The 20826-nt window shown below is 52.2% G+C and overlaps 1 protein-coding gene across 5 annotated transcripts in view; it reads left to right on the forward strand.

The window, feature by feature from the left end:
- ERC1 (ELKS/RAB6-interacting/CAST family member 1) overlaps positions 1 to 20826 on the forward strand; it is an 86168-nt gene that overhangs the window by 6152 nt on the left and 59190 nt on the right. For 2 of the 5 annotated variants that reach the window (XM_069965077.1, XM_069965113.1), the window contains exon 2: positions 8733 to 9554. In XM_069965077.1, coding sequence (XP_069821178.1) covers positions 8886 to 9554 — 669 coding nt within the window. In that variant the 5' untranslated portion in view covers positions 8733 to 8885. Of the gene's footprint in view, positions 1 to 3985; positions 4004 to 4049; positions 4370 to 4406; positions 4662 to 8732; positions 9555 to 20826 lie in introns of those variants that run through there. The other 3 variants (XM_069965105.1, XM_069965095.1, XM_069965086.1) reach the window with 3 other exon arrangements.

The raw sequence follows: 20826 nt of genomic DNA on the forward strand, positions 1-20826 counted from the left end.
GCGCAGGATGGGCACAGTCATGTGATCAGAGCTCATCCTCTGTATGTCAGGGTTTAGTCCTCATTGTATCATGAAGCAGGAGGCTCAGGATGAACAGTGAATATATTTGCAGGAGAATAAAGCTGCAAGGTCCCAGGTACTGCTCGGGTGTTATTTTTGCAGCGTTTCTCGCTTTCTGGCAGCTCAGATCTGAACTTGTTGTTGGCTGTGACATCTCGCTGAGTACAAGATCTGTCACAGAGAGGATTCTGGGATCTCTGCTCCCCCCAGACCTTCCTACTCTCTGGTAAATGTATGGCACTGCCCGCGTTCTCTGGTAGACTGGCGGACGTCTGGATCTCATTCTCTCTACTGTGTCCGATGTCACCGGCTGTGGAGCCGTAATAATAATAATGTCATTCTGCATGGAAACCATCAGCGGGGAGGAGGACGGCTCTGGCTGGCACTAGTATAGGGGGCATTATGGCTGGCACTAGTATAGGGGGCATTATGGCTGGCACTAGTATAGGGGGCATTATGGCTGGCACTAGTATAGGGGGCATTATGGATGGTTCTGGTACAGTGGGCACTATAGCTGGCACTAGTATAGGAGGCATTATGGCTGGCACTAGTATAGGGGGCATTATGGCTGGCACTAGTATAGGGGGCATTATGGCTGGCACTAGTATAGGGGGCATTATGGCTGGCACTAGTATAGGGGGCATTATGGATGGTTCTGGTACAGTGGGCACTATAGCTGGCACTAGTATAGGGGGCATTATGGCTGGTTCTGGTATAGGGGGCATTATGGATGGTTCGGGTACAGTGGGCACTGTGGCTGGCACTAGTATAGGGGACATTATGGATGGTTCTGGTATAGGGGGCATTATGGATGGTTCTGGTATAGGGGACATTATGGATGGTTCGGGTACAGTGGGCACTGTGGCTAGCACTAGTATAGGGGCATTATGGATGTTTTTGATATAGTGGGCACTGTGACTGGCACTAGTATAGGGGCATTATGGATGGTTCTGGTACAGTGGGCACTGTGGCTGGCACTAGTATAGGGGCATTATGGATGGTTCTGGTATATGGGGCATTATGGATGGTTCGGGTACAGTGGGCACTGTGGCTAGCACTAGTATAGGGGGCATTATGGATGCTTCTGGTACAGTGGGCACTGGCTGGCACTAGTATAGGGGGCATTATGGATGGTTCTGGTATATGGGGCATTATGGATGGTTCTGGTACAGTGGGCACTGTGGCTGGCACTAGTATAGGGGGCATTATGGATGGTTCTGGTATAGGGGGCACTGTGGCTGGCACTAGTATAGGGGGCATTATGGATGGTTCTGGTATAGGGGGCATTATGGATGGTTCTGGTATAGGGGGCACTGTGGCTGGCACTAGTATAGGGGGCATTATGGATGGTTCTGGTATAGGGGGCATTATGGATGGTTCTGGTATAGGGGGCACTGTGGCTGGCACTAGTATAGGGGGCATTATGGATGGTTCTGGTATATGGGGCATTATGGATGGTTCTGGTACAGTGGGCACTGTGGCTGGCACTAGTATAGGAGGCATTATGGATGGTTCTGGTATATGGGGCATTATGGATGGTTCTGGTACAGTGGGCACTGTGGCTGGCACTAGTGTAGGGGGCATTATGGATGCTTCTGGTATATGGGGCATTATGGATGGTTCTGGTACAGTGGGCACTGTGGCTGGCACTAGTATAGGGGGCATTATGGATGGTTCTGGTATAGGGGGCACTGTGGCTGGCACTAGTATAGGGGGCATTATGGATGGTTCTGGTACAGTGGGCACTGTGGCTGGCACTAGTATAGGGGGCATTATGGATGGTTCTGGTACAGTGGGCACTGTGGCTGGCACTAGTATAGGGGCATTATGGATGGTTCTGGTATATGGGGCATTATGGATGGCTCTGGTACAGTGGGCACTGTGGCTGGCACTAGTATAGGAGGCATTATGGATGGTTCTGGTACAGTGGGCACTGTGGCTGGCACTAGTATAGGGGGCATTATGGATGGTTCTGGTACAGTTGGCACTAGTATAGGAGGCATTATGGTGGGCACTGTGGTTGGCACTAGTATAGGTGACGATGATTATATATGGGGCAGTCCCCCGCAGGCGATCCTTATTATACAGTGATTACGGTTTATGTATTATGTGCTGCCAGTCGGAGCAGCAGGGGGGCGTCCTATTCTGAGCTGTAGGTCAGCAGAACGTGGGGTGTATGCTGTGCCCCCTGCCAGTGCCGCCCCCTGGCACCATTCATCCAGGACAGACTGTGAGATGACGCATTGTATGTGAGAGATCTGCCGTCCCACACAGAGCGATCAGTAGCCAACACCCCCCCCCCCCCCCCCCCCCGAGCTTGTTAACCCTTCCATCAGCTTCCCAGAGACTACTGCAGTGCACCAGGAGGCTCTGGATGAGCAGGGGATTGATGCATAGCATGGACGTGACTCTCCATGGGACACGCTCAGGGGTCTCCCGGGCAGGAGGAGGAGGGGGGCTTTTTAAGCCTCTATTAATCTGATAGTAACACACAGGAAAGATTGTGTATTTTTCATTTGCTGTTTGATGAGATTTGTGGTTCTCATCTCCGGGACGCAGCCTTCCCTGACTCCCAGGAAATCCCGCCGTAACGGCAGTAGAGGTGGTCACGGACATTAAGGGAAACCGATTGGTAAGGCTTCATTCACAGCTCATCCTGAACCTCCTGATGCATGATGCTAGCTGTGGGTGGTAAGCTGGAGGGGCTCTGGGATGGGATTTGGGGGCCCCCTCCTGGAGGTGGCTGTAGCTGCAGGATCCTGGACCCCCAGGGCTGTTTTTATTGGGGGTCTTAGTGCTTATTCTCACGTAAGTGCCGGCGGAAACCTTCACAACCCCGGCCGCCCCGCGGTGAATGTCCTGTTCGGCTTTTACCACCATTGTCCTTTGTTCTCGCTGTTTTATGAGCGTCTGTTACTTTAAGTAGCTGGTGACAGGTGATGATGTAGTGTAAAGCAAGGAGGATGGCACTATGGTTGTCATGGCGACATCCAGGGTCTGGGAGGGGTAGTGCAGCTTGTCGAATGTCACTCAGCTTTCCCAGGACCCTGAATGGCTAGTCTCTCTCTGTGTTCCTGTATACAATCCTCTATGATGGGCGGCCATGATGGTCACATATATGGGAGCCCCAGAGGCATCTGTGTCCAGTATGGCCCCTGTGACAGAGGGCTCACCCAGCTTTCCCAGGCTCCAGAATGACAAGTTTACTTTTATTATGGGAGTAGGGGCTGTATCTCTACATTCCTGGGCTGATTCACCATTCAGGGGTCTGGAAAAGCTGCAGTGACCATCATGTTAGGTGTCAGATTTCCCAGAATGGGGATAACTTGGTTGCCCATAGCAACCAATCACAGCACAGCTTTCATTTTCCAACAGTACTTTAAGAAGTGAAAGCTGAGCTCTGGTTGGTTGCCATGGGAAACAGTGCCTATAACCACCAATCACAGCACAGCTTTCATTTCATGTAGTGATGTAGGAAGACTAAAAGCTGCTCTGTGATTGGTTGCTATGGGAAGCAAGGAAAAACTCATGTGACCATAGCAACCAATCACAGCACAGCTTTCATTTCATGTAGTGATGAAAGACTAAAAGCTGCTCTGTTATTGGTTGCTATGGAAAGCAAGGAAAAACTCATGTGACCGTAGCAACCAATCACAGCACAGCTTTCATATTCCAACAGCACTGAGAGAAGTGATTGGTTGCTATGGGAAACTTTTCCCATCAAATTGCAGCTTTAATTTTCCCAGAGAAATTAAAGCTTTGCTGTGATTGGATGCTTGGATGAGCAGCCACCAATCACAACCCTGCTTTGAATGCTATAGGAAATGAAAGCTGAGCCGTGATTGGTTGCCAGGGGCAACAAAGCCTTTATCGTTCACAGATAGCGGATACGCGACATAATATCTGATTTCCATTTTCGACCTCCGTCTCCAGTGTTTGATGGGTTATTGCGCTATGCTTTGGTTCTTATAATGTACAGGGCGTTATTATTGCGGTAGAAGGTGCGGCCTCCTGTGACCCGGAGCGCGGCGGGCGAGCCATCACAATGCGGCCGGCTCTTTTTAATGGAATCTCTGTCTCCTCTGCCCTGAAATATGTCATGAAGCCGACGGCGTAGATTTCCCCGCTGGCTGTGAATTCCCATGACACGGAGAATGCGAAAATAGAATTAACACCTTCAGCGCCGGGGTTACATAACAAGCCGGCCTTGTGGCTGAGGATGAATGGATCCTGTGAAGCCGCTCACATGGCGCGGTGTGATCTCCAGGGGCCGCCATCGCTCTTAAAGGGACTCTGAGGCTCGGATATTGTACGTCCTAGGCTGTCATCCAGCTTTCCCAAAAATTAGCTTAGATACAGTGATACGTCACGTATCCTGTATTGAACCCACTGTAGGTCCTGGAGATGGCCAGGCCCCGGGTGATGTCATTTCCCCGTCCTGTGTGTCTGAGCATTTCCTGGTGTCGGTGACATGGCTCTCGTCTTTAACTTTGGTTATTTTTAAATGTCTCGTCTTACAGAGCGAAGGAATTTATCCGTAAATACTGACCGGTGGGGGGAGTCGGGCGCTGAGAGTAATGGGCGGCAGGAATAGTTTAGAGGTGATGTTTATTGGTCTCTGGCTGATCCCTAAGTGACTGTGTACATACATTACTGATCCTGAGATACATCCAGAGCTGCACTCACTATTCTGCTGGTGGGGTCACTGTGTACATACATTACATTACTGATCCTGTATTATACTGCAGAGCTGCACTCACTATTCTGCTGGTGAGGTCACTGTGTACATACATTACATTACTGATCCTGAGTTACATCCTGTATTATACTCCAGAGCTGCACTCACTATTCTGCTGGTGGGGTCACTGTGTACATACATTACTGATCCTGAGTTACATCCTGTATTATACTCCAGAGCTGCACTCACTATTCTGCTGGTGGGGTCACTGTGTACATACATTACATTACTGATCCTGAGTTACATCCTGTATTATACCCCAGAGCTGCACTCACTATTCTGCTGGTGGGGTCACTGTGTACATACATTACATTACTGATCCTGTATTATACTGCAGAGCTGCGCTCGCTATTCTGCTGGTGAGGTCACTGTGTACATACATTACATTACTGATCCTGAGTTCCATCCTGTATTATACCCCAGAGCTGCACTCACTATTCTGCTGGTGGGGTCACTGTGTACATACATTACATTACTAATCCTGAGTTACATCCTGTATTATACTCCAGAGCTGCGCTCACTATTCTGCTGCTGGGGTAACAGTGTATTAGCGCTGCCCGTCTCTGTCCTCCCGCTGTATATGAGTTAATGCTGCGCTGTCATCCTCATCAGATGTTACTATGGTAACTGCAGCATCTTGGATATTTTTCTATGGCATTAGTAGTGGCTCGGGAAGCGGGTATTGCGGCACCGCCATCCATTACCAGCGCCAGCACCTGACATCGCCCCATTACATCCGTCATAGATCCGCCTGGCATTGTCAGTCCTCTCTCCTCATAATCCATCACAGCCCTATTCATCCTGAGCCTCCTGCTTCATGTAATATAACACCATGAGTGGACAAGACTGTAAAACTTTAGCTCTATCTCAGGAGCCCAGGAAAGCTGGGTGACAGCAGGATGTGTTACAGCAGGAGGAAAGCTGGGTGACAGCAGGGGGAAAGCTGGGTGACAGCAGGATGTGTTATAGCAGGGGGAAAGCTGGGTGACAGCAGGATGTGTTATAGCAGGGGGAAAGCTGGGTGACAGCAGGGGGGGGAGCTGGGTGACAGCAGGATGTGTTACAGCACAGGGAAAGCTGGGTGACAGCAGGATGTGTTACAGCAGGAGGAAAGCTGGGTGACAGCAGGATGTGTTATAGCAGGGGGGAGCTGGGTGACAGCAGGATGTGTTATAGCAGGAGGAAAGCTGGGTGACAGCAGGATGTTACAGCTGGGGGAAAGCTGGGTGACAGCAGGATGTGTTATAGTAGGGGGAAAGCTGGGTGACAGCAGGATGTGTTACAGTGGGGGGGGGGGGGGAAGCTGGGTGACAGCAGGATGTGTTACAGCAGGGGGAAAGCTGGGTGACAGCAGGATGTTTTATAGCAGGGGGAAAGCTGGGTGACAGCAGGATGTGTTTATAGCACAGGGAAAGCTGGGTGACAGCAGGATGTGTTATAGCACAGGGAAAGCTGGGTGACAGCAGGATGTGTTATAGCAGGAGGAAAGCTGGGTGACAGCAGGATGTGTTACAGTAGGGGGGGGGAGCTGGGTGACAGCAGGATGTGTTACAGCAGGGGGGGGAGCTGGGTGACAGCAGGATGTGTTACAGCACAGGGAAAGCTGGGTGACAGCAGGATGTGTTACAGCAGGGGGGGGAGCTGGGTGACAGCAGGATGTGTTACAGCAGGGGGGGGAGCTGGGTGACAGCAGGATGTGTTACAGCACAGGGAAAGCTGGGTGACAGCAGGATGTGTTACAGCAGGGGGGGGGAGCTGGGTGACAGCAGGATGTGTTACAGCAGGGGGAAAGCTGGGTGACAGCAGGATGTGTTATAGCAGGGGGAAAGCTGGGTGACAGCAGGATGTTACAGCTGGGGGAAAGCTGGGTGACAGCAGGATGTGTTACAGCAGAGGGGGAAAGCTGGGTGACAGCAGGATGTTACAGCTGGGGGAAAGCTGGGTGACAGCAGGATGTGTTACAGTGGGGGGGGGAAGCTGGGTGACAGCAGGATGTGTTACAGTGGGGGGGGAAAGCTGGGTGACAGCAGGATGTGTTACAGCAGGGGGAAAGCTGGGTGACATCAGGATGTGTTACAGCACAGGGAAAGCTGGGTGACTGCAGGATGTGTTACAGTGGGGGGGGGAAAGCTGGGTGACAGCAGGATGTGTTATAGCACAGGGAAAGCTGGGTGACAGCAGGATGTGTTACAGTGGGGGGGGGAAAGCTGGGTGACAGCAGGATGTGTTACAGCAGGGGGAAAGCTGGGTGACAGCAGGGGGGGGGGCTGGGTGACATCAGGATGTGTTATAGCAGGGGGAAAGCTGGGTGACAGCAGGGGGAAAGCTGGGTGACATCAGGATGTGTTACAGCAGGGGGAAAGCTGGGTGACATCAGGATGTGTTATAGCAGGGGGAAAGCTGGGTGACAGCAGGATGTGTTATAGCAGGGGGAAAGCTGGGTGACAGCAGGATGTGTTACAGTGGGGGGGGAAAGCTGGGTGACAGCAGGATGTGTTATAGCAGGGGGAAAGCTGGGTGACAGCAGGGGGGGGCTGGGTGACATCAGGATGTGTTATAGCAGGGGGAAAGCTGGGTGACAGCAGGATGTGTTATAGCAGGGGGAAAGCTGGGTGACAGCAGGATGTGTTACAGTGGGGGGGGGAAAGCTGGGTGACAGCAGGATGTGTTACAGCAGGGGGAAAGCTGGGTGACAGCAGGGGGGGGCTGGGTGACATCAGGATGTGTTATAGCAGGGGGAAAGCTGGGTGACAGCAGGGGGAAAGCTGGGTGACATCAGGATGTGTTACAGCAGGGGGAAAGCTGGGTGACATCAGGATGTGTTATAGCAGGGGGAAAGCTGGGTGACAGCAGGATGTGTTATAGCAGGGGGAAAGCTGGGTGACAGCAGGATGTGTTACAGTGGGGGGGGGAAAGCTGGGTGACAGCAGGATGTGTTATAGCAGGAGGAAAGCTGGGTGACAGCAGGGGGAAAGCTGGGTGACAGCAGGATGTGTTATAGCAGGGGGAAAGCTGGGTGACAGCAGGATGTGTTACAGTGGGGGGGGAAAGCTGCCTCCTCTGCTACCCCCCCCCCCCCCCCCCCGGGGTCCAGTTCTCCATGCTTTCTCCTGGGGTCCGGTTCTCCTCGCTTTCTCTTCTTTGGGGTTTGCGGTCTCTCTCTCTCTCTCTCTCTCTCTCTCTCAGGGTCCGCACTGCCTCCTCTGCCCCCCCCCTCGGGGTCCAGTTCTCCATGCTTTCTCCTGGGGTCCGGTTCTCCTCGCTTTCTCTTCTCTGGGGTTTGCGGTCTCTCTCTCTCTCTCTCTCTCTCTCTCTCTCAGGGTCTGCACTGCCTCCTCTGCCCCCCCCCCCCCGGGGTCCAGTTCTCCATGCTTTCTCCTGGGGGTCTCGTTCTTCTTGCTTTCTCTTCTCTGGGGTCTGCGGTCTCTCTCTCCCAGGGTCCGCACTGCCTTCTCTGCTGCCCCCCCCTCGGGGTCCAGTTCTCCATGCTTTCTCCTGGGGGTCTCGTTCTTCTTGCTTTCTCTTCTCTGGGGTCTGCGGTCTCTCTCTCCCAGGGTCCGCACTGCCTTCTCTGCTCCCCCCGGGGTCCAGTTCTCCGTCACTTTTCATTACGGAGATGTCTGCTTCTGGGGGTGTTTTCCGCCGGTGCGCGCGCGGAGCTCGCGGCTGGTATAGTGAGGAGTCAGGGTGTGACCGGGGGCTCCGCGCTTAATGAGCTCTCCTTACCCGCTCTCTCTCTTTTCTCGGGGGTCTGTAGTTGTTCTCTCTCTTCGGACCCTGTAGAGGCAGCCGTAGGGACCACATGCTCACTTACTACTATTCACTGCAGCTCTGCTCATCCTGGGCCTCCTGGTTCATGGATAGAGACTATAACACTACATTTCGGTTATGTGGTGTCATGGCAGCCGCTAACCTCTTGTGTTTCTCTCCACAGGCCGACACGTTTCTGCGTCAGTCAATCATGGGAGAGTGGTCAGTGTCCGGGACCTGCTGAGGAGACCACATCAAGACGGCGACCATCAGTAACCCGCAGAAGTGACCACCCCGCCTTCAGGTGCCGCCTCTGACCGACAGACCCCCCGCAGCCATGTACGGAAGCTCGCGATCCGTGGGGAAGATGGAGTCCAGCAGCCAGAGCCCCGGCCGCTCCCCGCGCCTCCCCCGCTCTCCACGTCTGGGTCATCGGCGCACAAACAGCACCGGGGGCAGCTCGGGGGGAATCCCTGGCGGGGGCAGCGGGAAGACATTGTCTATGGAGAACATCCAGTCTCTGAACGCCGCCTACGCCACCGCCAGCCCCATGTATCTGAGTGACCATGAGAACGTGGGCGGAGACACCCCGAAGAGCACCATGACCCTGGGCCGGTCTGGGGGGCGTCTGCCCTATGGGGTGAGGATGACCGCCATGGGGAGCAGCCCTAACATCGCCACCACCGGGGTGGCCAGCGACGCCATTGCCTTTGGGGATCACCACCTGCCGGCGGTCAGCATGGCCTCCACCGTGCCGCACTCCCTGCGCCAGGCCCGGGACAACACCATCATGGACCTGCAGGCCCAGCTGAAGGAGGTGCTGAGGGAGAACGACCTGCTGAGGAAGGACGTGGAGGTGAAGGAGAGTAAGCTCAGCTCCTCCATGAACAGCATCAAGACCTTCTGGAGCCCCGAGCTGAAGAAAGAGCGCGCCCTGCGCAAGGACGAGGTCTCCAAGATCTCCGTGTGGAAGGAGCAGTACCGGGTGGTGCAGGAGGAGAACCAGGTGAGGAGTGTGAGCGCACCAACACACATATACTACAGGTGAGCGAGAGCTCACCAACACCTGACACATATACTTACACCAGGAGGAGAACCAGGTGAGGAGTGTGAGCGCACCAACACACATATACTACAGGTGAGCGAGAGCTCACCAACACCTGCCACATATACTTACACCAGGAGGAGAACCAGGTGAGGAGTGTGAGCGCACCAACACACATATACTACAGGTGAGCGAGAGCTCACCAACACCTGCCACATATACTTACACCAGGAGGAGAACCAGGTGAGGAGTGTGAGCGCACCAACACACATATACTACAGGTGAGCGAGAGCTCACCAACACCAAACACATATACTTACACCAGGAGGAGAACCAGGTGAGGAGTGTGAGCGCACCAACACACATATACTACAGGTGAGCGAGAGCTCACCAACACCTGACACATATACTTACACCAGGAGGAGAACCAGGTGAGGAGTGTGAGCGCACCAACACACATATACTACAGGTGAGCGAGAGCTCACCAACACCTGACACATATACTTACACCAGGAGGAGAACCAGGTGAGGAGTGTGAGCGCACCAACACACATATACTACAGGTGAGCGAGAGCTCACCAACACCTGACACATATACTTACACCAGGAGGAGAACCAGGTGAGGAGTGTGAGCGCACCAACACACATATACTACAGGTGAGCGAGAGCTCACCAACACCTGCCACATATACTTACACCAGGAGGAGAACCAGGTGAGGAGTGTGAGCGCACCAACACACATATACTATATGTGAGCGAGAGCTCACCAACACCTGACACATATACTTACACCAGGAGGAGAACCAGGTGAGGAGTGTGAGCGCACCAACACACATATACTACAGGTGAGCGAGAGCTCACCAACACCAAACACATATACTTACACCAGGAGGAGAACCAGGTGAGGAGTGTGAGCGCACCAACACACATATACTACAGGTGAGCGAGAGCTCACCAACACCTGACACATATACTTACACCAGGAGGAGAACCAGGTGAGGAGTGTGAGCGCACCAACACACATATACTACAGGTGAGCGAGAGCTCACCAACACCTGACACATATACTTACACCAGGAGGAGAACCAGGTGAGGAGTGTGAGCGCACTGACCCCCCCCACACACACAACGGAGTGTGAGCATACCAACACACATACACCACAGGTGAGTGTGAGTGCACCAACATCTAACACACAACTGAGGGCCCTATTACACTGAGCGATAATTGGCCGAATCAGGTTGATTATCGCTCAGTGTAATAGAGACAATGATCAGCTGATGAAACGATTATTGGCTTACCGTTGGTTTAGATTTGGACCTTATATTGGTGGGCGCTGACCGCGCCTCGCTATGTGTGATAGCTACGTGTAATAGCGATGCACGGCTGATGGCTGACGATTACCCAAACACCTGTTACCTCTCCCCGCTCCCAGTCTTCTCTCCTGTGATCCAGAAGCTGCAGAGCACAGGAGAGAAGCCTGAGAGAGGGAAGGTAACAGGTGTTTGGGCAAGGGCTGCATGGACATCGCTAACAATGTCCATGCAGCCCTTATTGCCTGATTATCGGACCTTATAAAAGGTCCAGTAAATGAGCGCCAATTTAGCAGATCGTGCACCAACCCGTCACACATACATACACGCACCACAGTTGAGTGTGAGCATACTGACACAAAAATACACCAGGAGGGAAACCAGATGAGTGTGAGTGCACCAACACCTGACACACACGCACACACACCAAAAGGAGAAGCAGATGAGAGTGAGTGCACCAACACCTGACACGCACACATACACCAAAAGGAGAAGCAGATGAGAGTGAGTGCACCAACACCTGACACACACACATACACCAAAAGGAGAAGCAGATGAGAGTGAGTGCACCAACACCTGACACACACTCACACACACCATTCTTTACCTCTGTATATCTCTGTAGTTGTGGTGTATATGATAGGGATGGTCCTTCATTTGGTTATATATGGCCTGGAGACCCCCCATTGTGTACAGGGGTCGTATAGGGCACAGCCGCCTCCCCCCGGGGTCCCCCCTCAGGATACCTATAGCGTGTTATAGATGTGAGGTCAGGATCCCTGCTGAATATTTCATGTGTGGAGGAAGGAAGATGGCGTCTCCTGCCGCTGCTGACCTCGCTGTAGTATCTGCATTATTCAGCGCCATCACTTATTCATGAGGCGGCCGGGTCATGTAAGGTTCCGGGAGTGAGGGGAGGACGTGGTGCAGGAAGGAGCCGGCCCCCGGGGGCCAAATATGACAGCCTTAAAGGGGCCGCAGCACAAATCTCCTGAGCTGTTAGTATGGAAAGACAGGTGACAATGACCAATGGTTGTCACCAAGCTTTTCCAGGTATAGAGTGGCACAGAGGCCTCTGGTGGTCGGAGCGGTGATGATGGTTATCTGTGGTTGTCACCCAGCTTTCCCAGTTATAGAGCGGCACAGAGGCCTGCGGGGATTGGAGTGGTGACGTCACACGACTGGTTATCTGTGGTTGTCACTCAGCTTTCCCAGGTATAGAGCGGCACAGAGGCCTGTGATGATGTCACATGACTGGTTATCTTTGGTTGTCACACAGCTTTCCCAGGTATAGAGCGGCACAGAGGCCTGTGGTGATGTCACATGACTGGTTATCTGAGGTTGTCACACAGCTTTCCCAGGTGTAGAGCGGCACAGAGGCCTGCGGTGTTCTGAGCGGTGACGTCACATGACTGGTTAGTTTTCGCAGCCGCGTCTTACCCACCGGGTGATAATTGTGAGATTCCAGAAAACTTGTGTAATTAACGTTGGCGTGGATGGAGCGGAGGAACGTTCCCAGCATCCTCGCTGTTCCCCATCTGCGCTCATGTTCCCTGCACATTGGCAAAGAGCTGAGTCCTTCCAGGAACAGCAGCGAGCGGTTACATGATCATACGCCTTACCCAGCATTCCTGCAGTCCTGAATGGCAAATCTGTTACTCTCTGGTATCAGCCACGTCAGGGTCCACAGCCGGCCAGATCTGTAAATCATGTGTGTGGTGGCGGCAGCGGGGGTCTTCTCCTCGTACTTTCCACCAACGCAGGGACCTTCCCCCCTCCTCGTGTCGTCGCCATCTGTCACCACTTGGCTGGTATCTTGTCTTCTCTGTTACTTTTTTATTTCATTTAGAACATATATATATATATATAGAGAGAGAGAGAGAGAGATAGATAGATAGATAGAGAGACATTGTAGGGGGCACGGGACCCCGACCACACCTGACCAAGGGCAGCGCCATCCTGTCTGGTTGCACACTGCCTAACAACCTAACTGATCAGTGCAATGTAAAGTGCCTTCCCCCCCCCCCCAATCCCACTGTTTACCCAAGTCCAGGTGTGGCCCTCTAACCTCTTGCACTTTGACCCCTGCGGCAGATGCCATGAACAGCACTTGGGGGTGAGTGACCCGTATCCCCCACCCTCCCCCTAACAAATAGATCATATAGCTGTAGTTTTAGCTTTCTGTGCATGCACCAGGAAGCTCAGGATGAACAGTATTACAATGTAAAAATAAAACCAAATGTAGTTTCCTTGCTGTGGAGGATTCATCCTGATCTTCCTGGTTCATTGCTCTAATGCAGAGACTGTACAATGACCATATGGCTACATAACAGTGCAGATTTGCCGTTCAGGGTGTGCAGAAAGCTGGGTGTCAGCTACTATATAGAGTAATAATAGAGGTTTATGTGCCGTTCAGGGTGTGTGGAAAGCTAGGTGTCAGCTACTAGTAGAGAGGATATATAGTGTAATAATGGAGGGTTATGTGCCATTTAGGGTGTGCAGAAAGCTGGGTGTCAGCTACTATATAGTGTAATAAATTAATAGAGGTTTATGTGCCGTTCAGGGTGTGCAGAAAGCTGGGTGTTAGCTACTATATAGTGTAATAATAGAGGTTTATGTGCCGTTCAGGGTTGTGTGGAAAGCTGGGTGTCAGCTACTAGTAGTAGAGAGGATATATAGTGTAATAATGGAGGGTTATGTGCCGTTCAGGGTGTGTGGAAAGCTGGGTGTCAGCTACTAGTAGAGAGGATATATAGTGTAATAATGGAGGGTTATGTGCCATTTAGGGTGTGCAGAAAGCTGGGTGTCAGCTACTATATAGTGTAATAATGGAGGTTTATGTGCTGTTCAGGGTGTGTAGAAAGCTGGGTGTCAGCTACTATATAGTGTAATAATACAGGTTTATGTGCCGTTCAGGGTGTGTAGAAAGCTGGGTCTCAGCTACTATATAGTGTAATAATGGAGGTTTATGTGCCGTTCAGGGTGTGTAGAAAGCTGGGTCTCAGCTACTATATAGTGTAATAATGGAGGTTTATGTGCCGTTCAGGGTGTGTAGAAAGCTGGGTGTCAGCCCCTATAGACCCTTTAATGCCTTCTGATTTATCTTCTGTAGACGTTTTGGATATTGTCCTGGACAGTCCCTTTAAGTGCGGGGGTTTTCTCTCCTTTATTCTGTTCTCTTCCCTGCACATCTCGTGCCCAGAAGCTGCGGCTACTACACGTCCGCTCGTATAATTCGCCATGGCGGACGCCGTCCCCCGGGCTGGGAACGTACGTGTTCCGAGGCTACTACCGTCCAGCCGAACAGCTCAGATCTCATTACAATCAAACATGTCCTCCGTCACCGTGCGCCTGCCATCCCTCACGCTTCTCCTGCAGCTTTCGCTGTTTTTTGCGCCCGAAGCGACGCTTTTTCATCTGACAGCGCGTTTCGGTCTTGGGGAGATCACATGATTTTCTATAATCACTGATCTCCTCCATTCATTGTGCTTTTAAACTAGAAAAACTGGGGGAATAGTTCTGGAGAATCCCTTTAAAAGGAGGCAGGGCTGTGATTCATCTGTGTTCATCTAAGCTAGTATTCTTCAACCTGTGACTTTATGGCGGTTGTGAAACTACAACTCCCAGCATGCCCTGACGTTTCTAGAGACAGATACGACTAGTGAGGAGAGTCTCCTCAGGGGGGCGCCACCTCACCTGGTGCAAGGTGTTGGCACAGGATTGGGGGACCGCGGAGCGTGCCAAGATGCTGCAAGAAGCAGATTGCAGCGGGAAGAAGGGGGAGGGAAAGATTAGACTCGTACTGGGCACCATTCCTCCCGCCTTAAAGGGACAGTTCATTACGGCCTCTATCAGCCTGAAGGTCACCCTGCCGGCCATTAAGGACGCATTGACTACGGGCGGATGTGTCTGGGGGTGACAGGTAGTCAATGTGCAGCAGCGACATCTCCCTCTTAGTGTCCACAGCCGCTCGCTCATATTTCAGTTTCCGGGTGACAACAGAGATGACTTCCATTACGTGCAGGTTGTCACTCAACTTTCCCAGTATTCTGATCAACAGATCTGTCTAGAGGCCCATCAGACGCGCTGATCACTGTACAATTAGATGGGTTTGGCGTTCTGGATTGTGGGAAAGCTGAGTGGCAGACATAGCACTTATTGCCAATAGCAACCAGAGGTCGGCTTACATAGTTACCTAGTTAATACGGTTGAAAAAAGACACATGTCCATCAAGTTCAACCAAGGAGGGGATGGATACAGGGAAGGGGGAGGGGTGATAGGTTCTATACATACAGGGAAGGGGGAGGGATGATAGGTTGTATACATACAGGGAAGGGGGAGGGGTGATAGGTTCTATACATACAGGGAAGGGGGAGGGGTGATAGGTTCTATACATATGCATTTATATTATTTTGCTCTAAGAACTTGTCTCTCCTGTTTTGAAGCCTCTACTGTTGTTGCTGTGACCAGATCCTGTGGTGACTGTTCCACAGATTCACAGTTCTCATGGTAAAGAAGGCTTGTCGCCTCCGGAGATTGAACCTTTTTTTCTCCAGGCGGAGGCAGCGCCCCCTTGTCTCTCCGGGCGGAGGCAGCGCCCCCTTGTCTCTCCAGGCAGAGGCAGCGCCCCCTTGTCTCTCCAGGCAGAGGCAGCGCCCCCTTGTCTCTCCAGGCGGAGGCAGCGCCCCCTTGTCTCTCCAGGCGGAGGCCGTGCCCCCTTGTCTCTCCGGGCGGAGGCAGCGCCCCCTTGTCTCTCCGGGCGGAGGCAGCGCCCCCTTGTCTCTCCGGGCGGAGGCAGCGCCCCCTTGTCTCTCCGGGCGGAGGCAGCGCCCCCTTGTCTCTCTGGGCGGAGGCAGCGCCCCCTTGTCTCTCCGGGCGGAGGCAGCGCCCCCTTGTCTCTCCCGGCGGAGGCAGTGCCCCCTTGTCTCTCCCGGCGGAGGCAGCGCCCCCTTGTCTCTCCCGGCGGAGGCAGTGCCCCCTTGTCTCTCCCGGCGGAGGCAGCGCCCCCTTGTCTCTCCGGGCGGAGGCAGCGCCCCCTTGTCTCTCCAGGCGGAGGCAGGGCCCCCTTGTCTCTCCAGGCGGAGGCAGCGCCCCCTTGTCTCTCCAGGCGGAGGCAGCGCCCCCTTGTCTCTCCAGGCGGAGGCAGCGCCCTCTTGTCCTTTGAGGGGGTTTTACCTGGAACATCTTTTCCCCATATCTCTTGTAGGGGCCATTTATATATGTAAATAAGTTAATCATATCTCCCCTTATACGTCTCTTCTCCAGACTAAACAAATGTAATTCTTTTAATCTCTCCTCATAACTAAGATGCTCCATTCCCCTTATTAGTTTAGTTGCCCGTCTTTGTACCCTCTCCAGCTCTAGAACGTCCTTTTTATGAATCGGGTTCCAAAACTGGACGGCATACTCCAGATGGGGCCGCACCAAAGCTTTATAGAGCGGTAATATTATATCCCTGTCCCCAGAGTCCAGGCCTGGTATATACATGACAATATCCTGCTGGCCTTAGAAGCCGCTGACTGACATTGTGTGCTGTTCTGTAGTCTATTATCTACAAGTACACCCAGATCCTTCTCTATCAGTGACTCTCCCAGAGTAACTCCCCCCAGGACAAAAATTGCTGTGGTAAAGTGAAAGCTGTGCCATGATTGGTTGCTGGTGGCAGGCTTTCCTTGTTGCCCTTAGCAACCAGTCAGAGCTCAGCCTTTCTCTAATACGCGGCTGTGGTAAAGTGAAAGCTGTGCCGTGATTGGTTGCTATGGCTTACAAAGCTCTATGATGTTGCTCATGGCAACCAGTCAGAGCTCAGCCTTCACCTATTACACAGCTGTGGTAAAGTGAAAGCTGTGCCATGATTGGTTGCTGGTGGCAGGCTTTCATTGTTGCCCTTAGCAACCAGTCAGAGCTCAGCCTTTACCAAATACACAGCTGTGGTAAAGTGAAAGCTGTGCCGTGATTGGTTGCTGGTGGCAGGCTTTCATTGTTGCCCTTAGCAACCAGTCAGAGCTCAGCCTTCACCTATTACATGGCTGTGGTAAAGTGAAAGCTGTGCCGTGATTGGTTGCTATGGGCAACATTGAAAAACTGTCACTGCTGGTCCTAGAAACCAATCACAGCTTAGCTTTCACCTATTTCCCTGCTGTGGTAAATTGAAAGCTGCGCTGTGATTGGTTGCTGTGTCTAACAAAGTCCGTCTATGGTAGTAACCCATAGCAACTATTCAGGGCTCAGCTTTGGTTTCTTACACTGCTGTGGTAAAATGAAAGCTGCTCTGTGATTGGTTGCTATCGGTAACCAGGACGGTGTATGTGGAGCGCGGAGTGACAGCTGAGCCGTGTGCGCTTCACGCTGGCCGCAGCCTCGGGGCGGGGGATCTGGACGCGTCTCGTCACTCACGTCCCCTCAGGCTGTGAGATTTGCGCGGTGACGCGTCGCAGTCATTAATCATAAGTCCCCGGCACGTTCTCCCCTCCCCCGCCCCGCCGACACAATCCCTCGTAGCAGCTCCGCAATCCTTTTACCGTTTAATTGGCTTCCGCCATCTAATCCGCCCGGTGCGATCTCCTTAAATGTATCCCCACCCGCCGTGCTGCTAGGAAAGCTGGGTGGGCCGCCATCTGCCTTCTATCCTTATACAAAGGGTTAATATTAGGGGTGATATTTAACCCCTTTCCTGCTGCGGCTCAGGTGCTCCCGGCTGTATGTAATGTTATATACAGGGAGGAATGTCTGCAGAGCGGCTGGTGGGAGCGACATTCCTGCCATTCCTCCAGCCATGGGGGGGGGGGGGGGTACCGCACGCTGCCGGGGTGAGTCGCACCATCGCCCTCCTCATCCCCCATCACTCATGAGGGTTCTATAAGGAGACGCTAATTGTAGGAAGAATGGCGAGAGGCGCACAATGGCGCAGCAGCTGCGGCCGTCCTCATCAGCGACTCTTCTTCTAACCATGGCCCCGCTCCATCCCGCACCCGCTGCCAGTAACCGCGGCAAGGGGCCTTAAAGGGACCGTCCCCCGGACAGGAGAAGTGCTACTGTGCACTGTATATATATATATACTGAGGATTACACCCTGCATACAGGACAGGAGAAGTGCTACTGTGCACTGTATATATATATATATATATACTGAGGATTACACCCAGCATACAGGACAGAAGTGGTACTGTGCACTAAATATATATACTGAGGATAACACCCTGTATACATGATAGGAGAAGTGCTACTGTGCAGTGTGTATATATATATACTGAGGATAACACCCTGTATACATGATAGGAGAAGTGCTACTGTGCAGTGTGTATATATACTGAGGATTACACCCAGCATACAGGACAGGAGAAGTGGTACTGTGCACTGTATATATATACTGAGGATTACACCAGGTATACAGGACAGGAGAAGTGGTACTGTGCACTGTGTATATATATATATATATATATATATATATATATATATATATATATATATATATACTGAGGATTACACCCAGCATACAGGACAGGAGAAGTGGTACTGTGCACTGTATATATATATATATATATATACTGAGGATTACACCCAGCATACAGGACAGTAGAAGTGATACTTTGCTCTGTATATATATATACTAAGGATTACGCTCTGCACAGTACCGCTGTATACTGTTTCTGTATATACAGGGCTAGAGAAGTTGTACTGTGCGGTGTTACACCTTCAGTAATGATATTACTTGGTGATAATTATTTTGGTATCCGGATTCATTCTCAGGCCTCTGCCGCCCCCTCTGGTGAGCTCTGGTGTTGCTGTCAGGGCATGATGGGAGTTGTAGTTTTTTAGTATGCGTAGAGCCCCAGATTGAGGAACCACTTGTTAGCAGGTGCTTGACCAGCAGGGGGCAGCGATGAGATGAGGTGTATCTGCAGCTTTGGCTGTGATTGGAGTGTATTATATTACTCTGTATTGCTGCTTCTTCCTCCCCTTGAGACCTTGTAGTTCTGGGCCGTCTCCTCACCCCAGGTGAACCTGTGCTCTATGCAGCCAGGACATTGTGCATTCTGCCCGTATCTGTGATACTTCATCCCACGGCCGCCATTCTCCTCGCTCTCGGCCATTGTCCTGCAGTCTGGACGAGCCCCTGGGAAGCCGCGATTTATGGCCTCAGACATCGGAGACAAAGAAAGGGAGCGTCACAGGTCGCTGCCGCCAGTGATCTATGGGGCCGTACATTACCGCCATCTGTGAGGGCTTGACGTGAGAAAAGTTGGCATGTCGCGGTGGGCGGGGCTTCCAGCTGCCAGTCTGGGTCTGTATTATGTCCATTGATGGCAGATGGCGGGGGATGGCCCTTATTGGTGGCTGCCCACAGGTCTATAGGGATCATCCATCCTCAGGTCTGTAGGGATCATCCTTCCTCAGGTCTATAGGGATCATCCATCCTCAGGTGTGTAGGGATCATCCATCCTCAGGTCTATAGGGATCATCCATCCTCAGGTCTGTAGGGATCATCCATCCTCGGGTCTATAGGGATCATCCATCCTCAGGTCTGTAGGGATCATCCATCCTCAGGTCTATAGGGATCATCCATCCTCAGGTCTGTAGGGATCATCCATCCTCAGGTCTATAGGGATCATCGATCCTCAGGTGTGTAGGGATCATCCATCCTCAGGTGTGTAGGGATCATCCATCCTCAGGTGTGTAGGGATCATCCATCCTCAGGTCTGTAGGGATCATCCATCCTCGGGTCTATAGGGATCATCCATCCTCAGGTCTATAGGCATCATCCTCAGGTCTATAGGGATCATCCATCCTCAGGTCTATAGGCATCATCCTCAGGTCTATAGGGATCATCCATCCTCAGGTCTATAGGCATCATCCTCAGGTCTATAGGGATTATCCATCCTCAGGTCTGTAGGGATCATCCATCCTCAGGTCTGTAGGGATGATCCATCCTCAGGTCTGTAGGGATCATCCATGCTCAGGTCTGTAGGGATCATCCATGCTCAGGTCTGTAGGGATCATCCATCCTCAGGTGTGTAGGGATCATCCATCCTCAGATCTGTAGGGATCATCCATCCTCAGGTCTGTAGGGATCATCCTCAGGTCTGTAGGGATCATCCTCAGGTCTATAGGGATTATCCATCCTCAGGTCTGTAGGGATCATCCATCCTCAGGTCTGTAGGCATCATCCATCCTCAGGTCTGTAGGGATCATCTATGCTCAGGTCTGTAGGGATCCTCTATCCTCAGGTCTGTAGCGATCATCCTCAGGTCTGTAGGGATCACCCATCCTCAGGTCTGTAGGCATCATCCATCCTCAGGTCTATAGGGATTATCCATCCTCAGGTCTGTAGGGATCATCCATCCTCAGGTCTATAGGGATCATCCATCCTCAGGTCTATAGGGATCATCCATCCTCAGGTCTGTAGGGATCATCCATCCTCAGGTCTGTAGGGATCATCCATCCTCAGGTCTGTAGGGATCATCTATGCTCAGGTCTGTAGGGATCATCCATGCTCAGGTCTGTAGGGATCATCCATCCTCAGGTCTGTAGGGATCACCCATCCTCAGGTCTGTAGGGATCACCCATCCTCAGGTCTGTAGGGATCACCCATCCTCAGGTCTGTAGGGATCACCCATCCTCAGGTCTGTAGGGATCACCCATCCTCAGGTCTGTAGGGATCATCCATCCTCAGGTCTGTAGGGATCATCCTCAGGTCTGTAGGGATCACCCATCCTCAGGTCTGTAGGGATCCTCTATCCTCAGGTCTGTAGGGATCATCCTCAGGTCTGTAGGGATCACCCATCCTCAGGTCTGTAGGGATCATCCATCCTCAGGTCTGTAGGGATCACCCATCCTCAGGTCTGTAGGGATCATCCATCCTCAGGTCTGTAGGGATCATCCATCCTCAGGTCTATAGGGATCCTCCATCCTCAGGTCTGTA

This window comes from Dendropsophus ebraccatus, chromosome 1 (genome assembly GCF_027789765.1).
Source record: "Dendropsophus ebraccatus isolate aDenEbr1 chromosome 1, aDenEbr1.pat, whole genome shotgun sequence".
In the NCBI taxonomy this organism is placed as follows: Eukaryota; Metazoa; Chordata; class Amphibia; order Anura; family Hylidae; genus Dendropsophus; species Dendropsophus ebraccatus.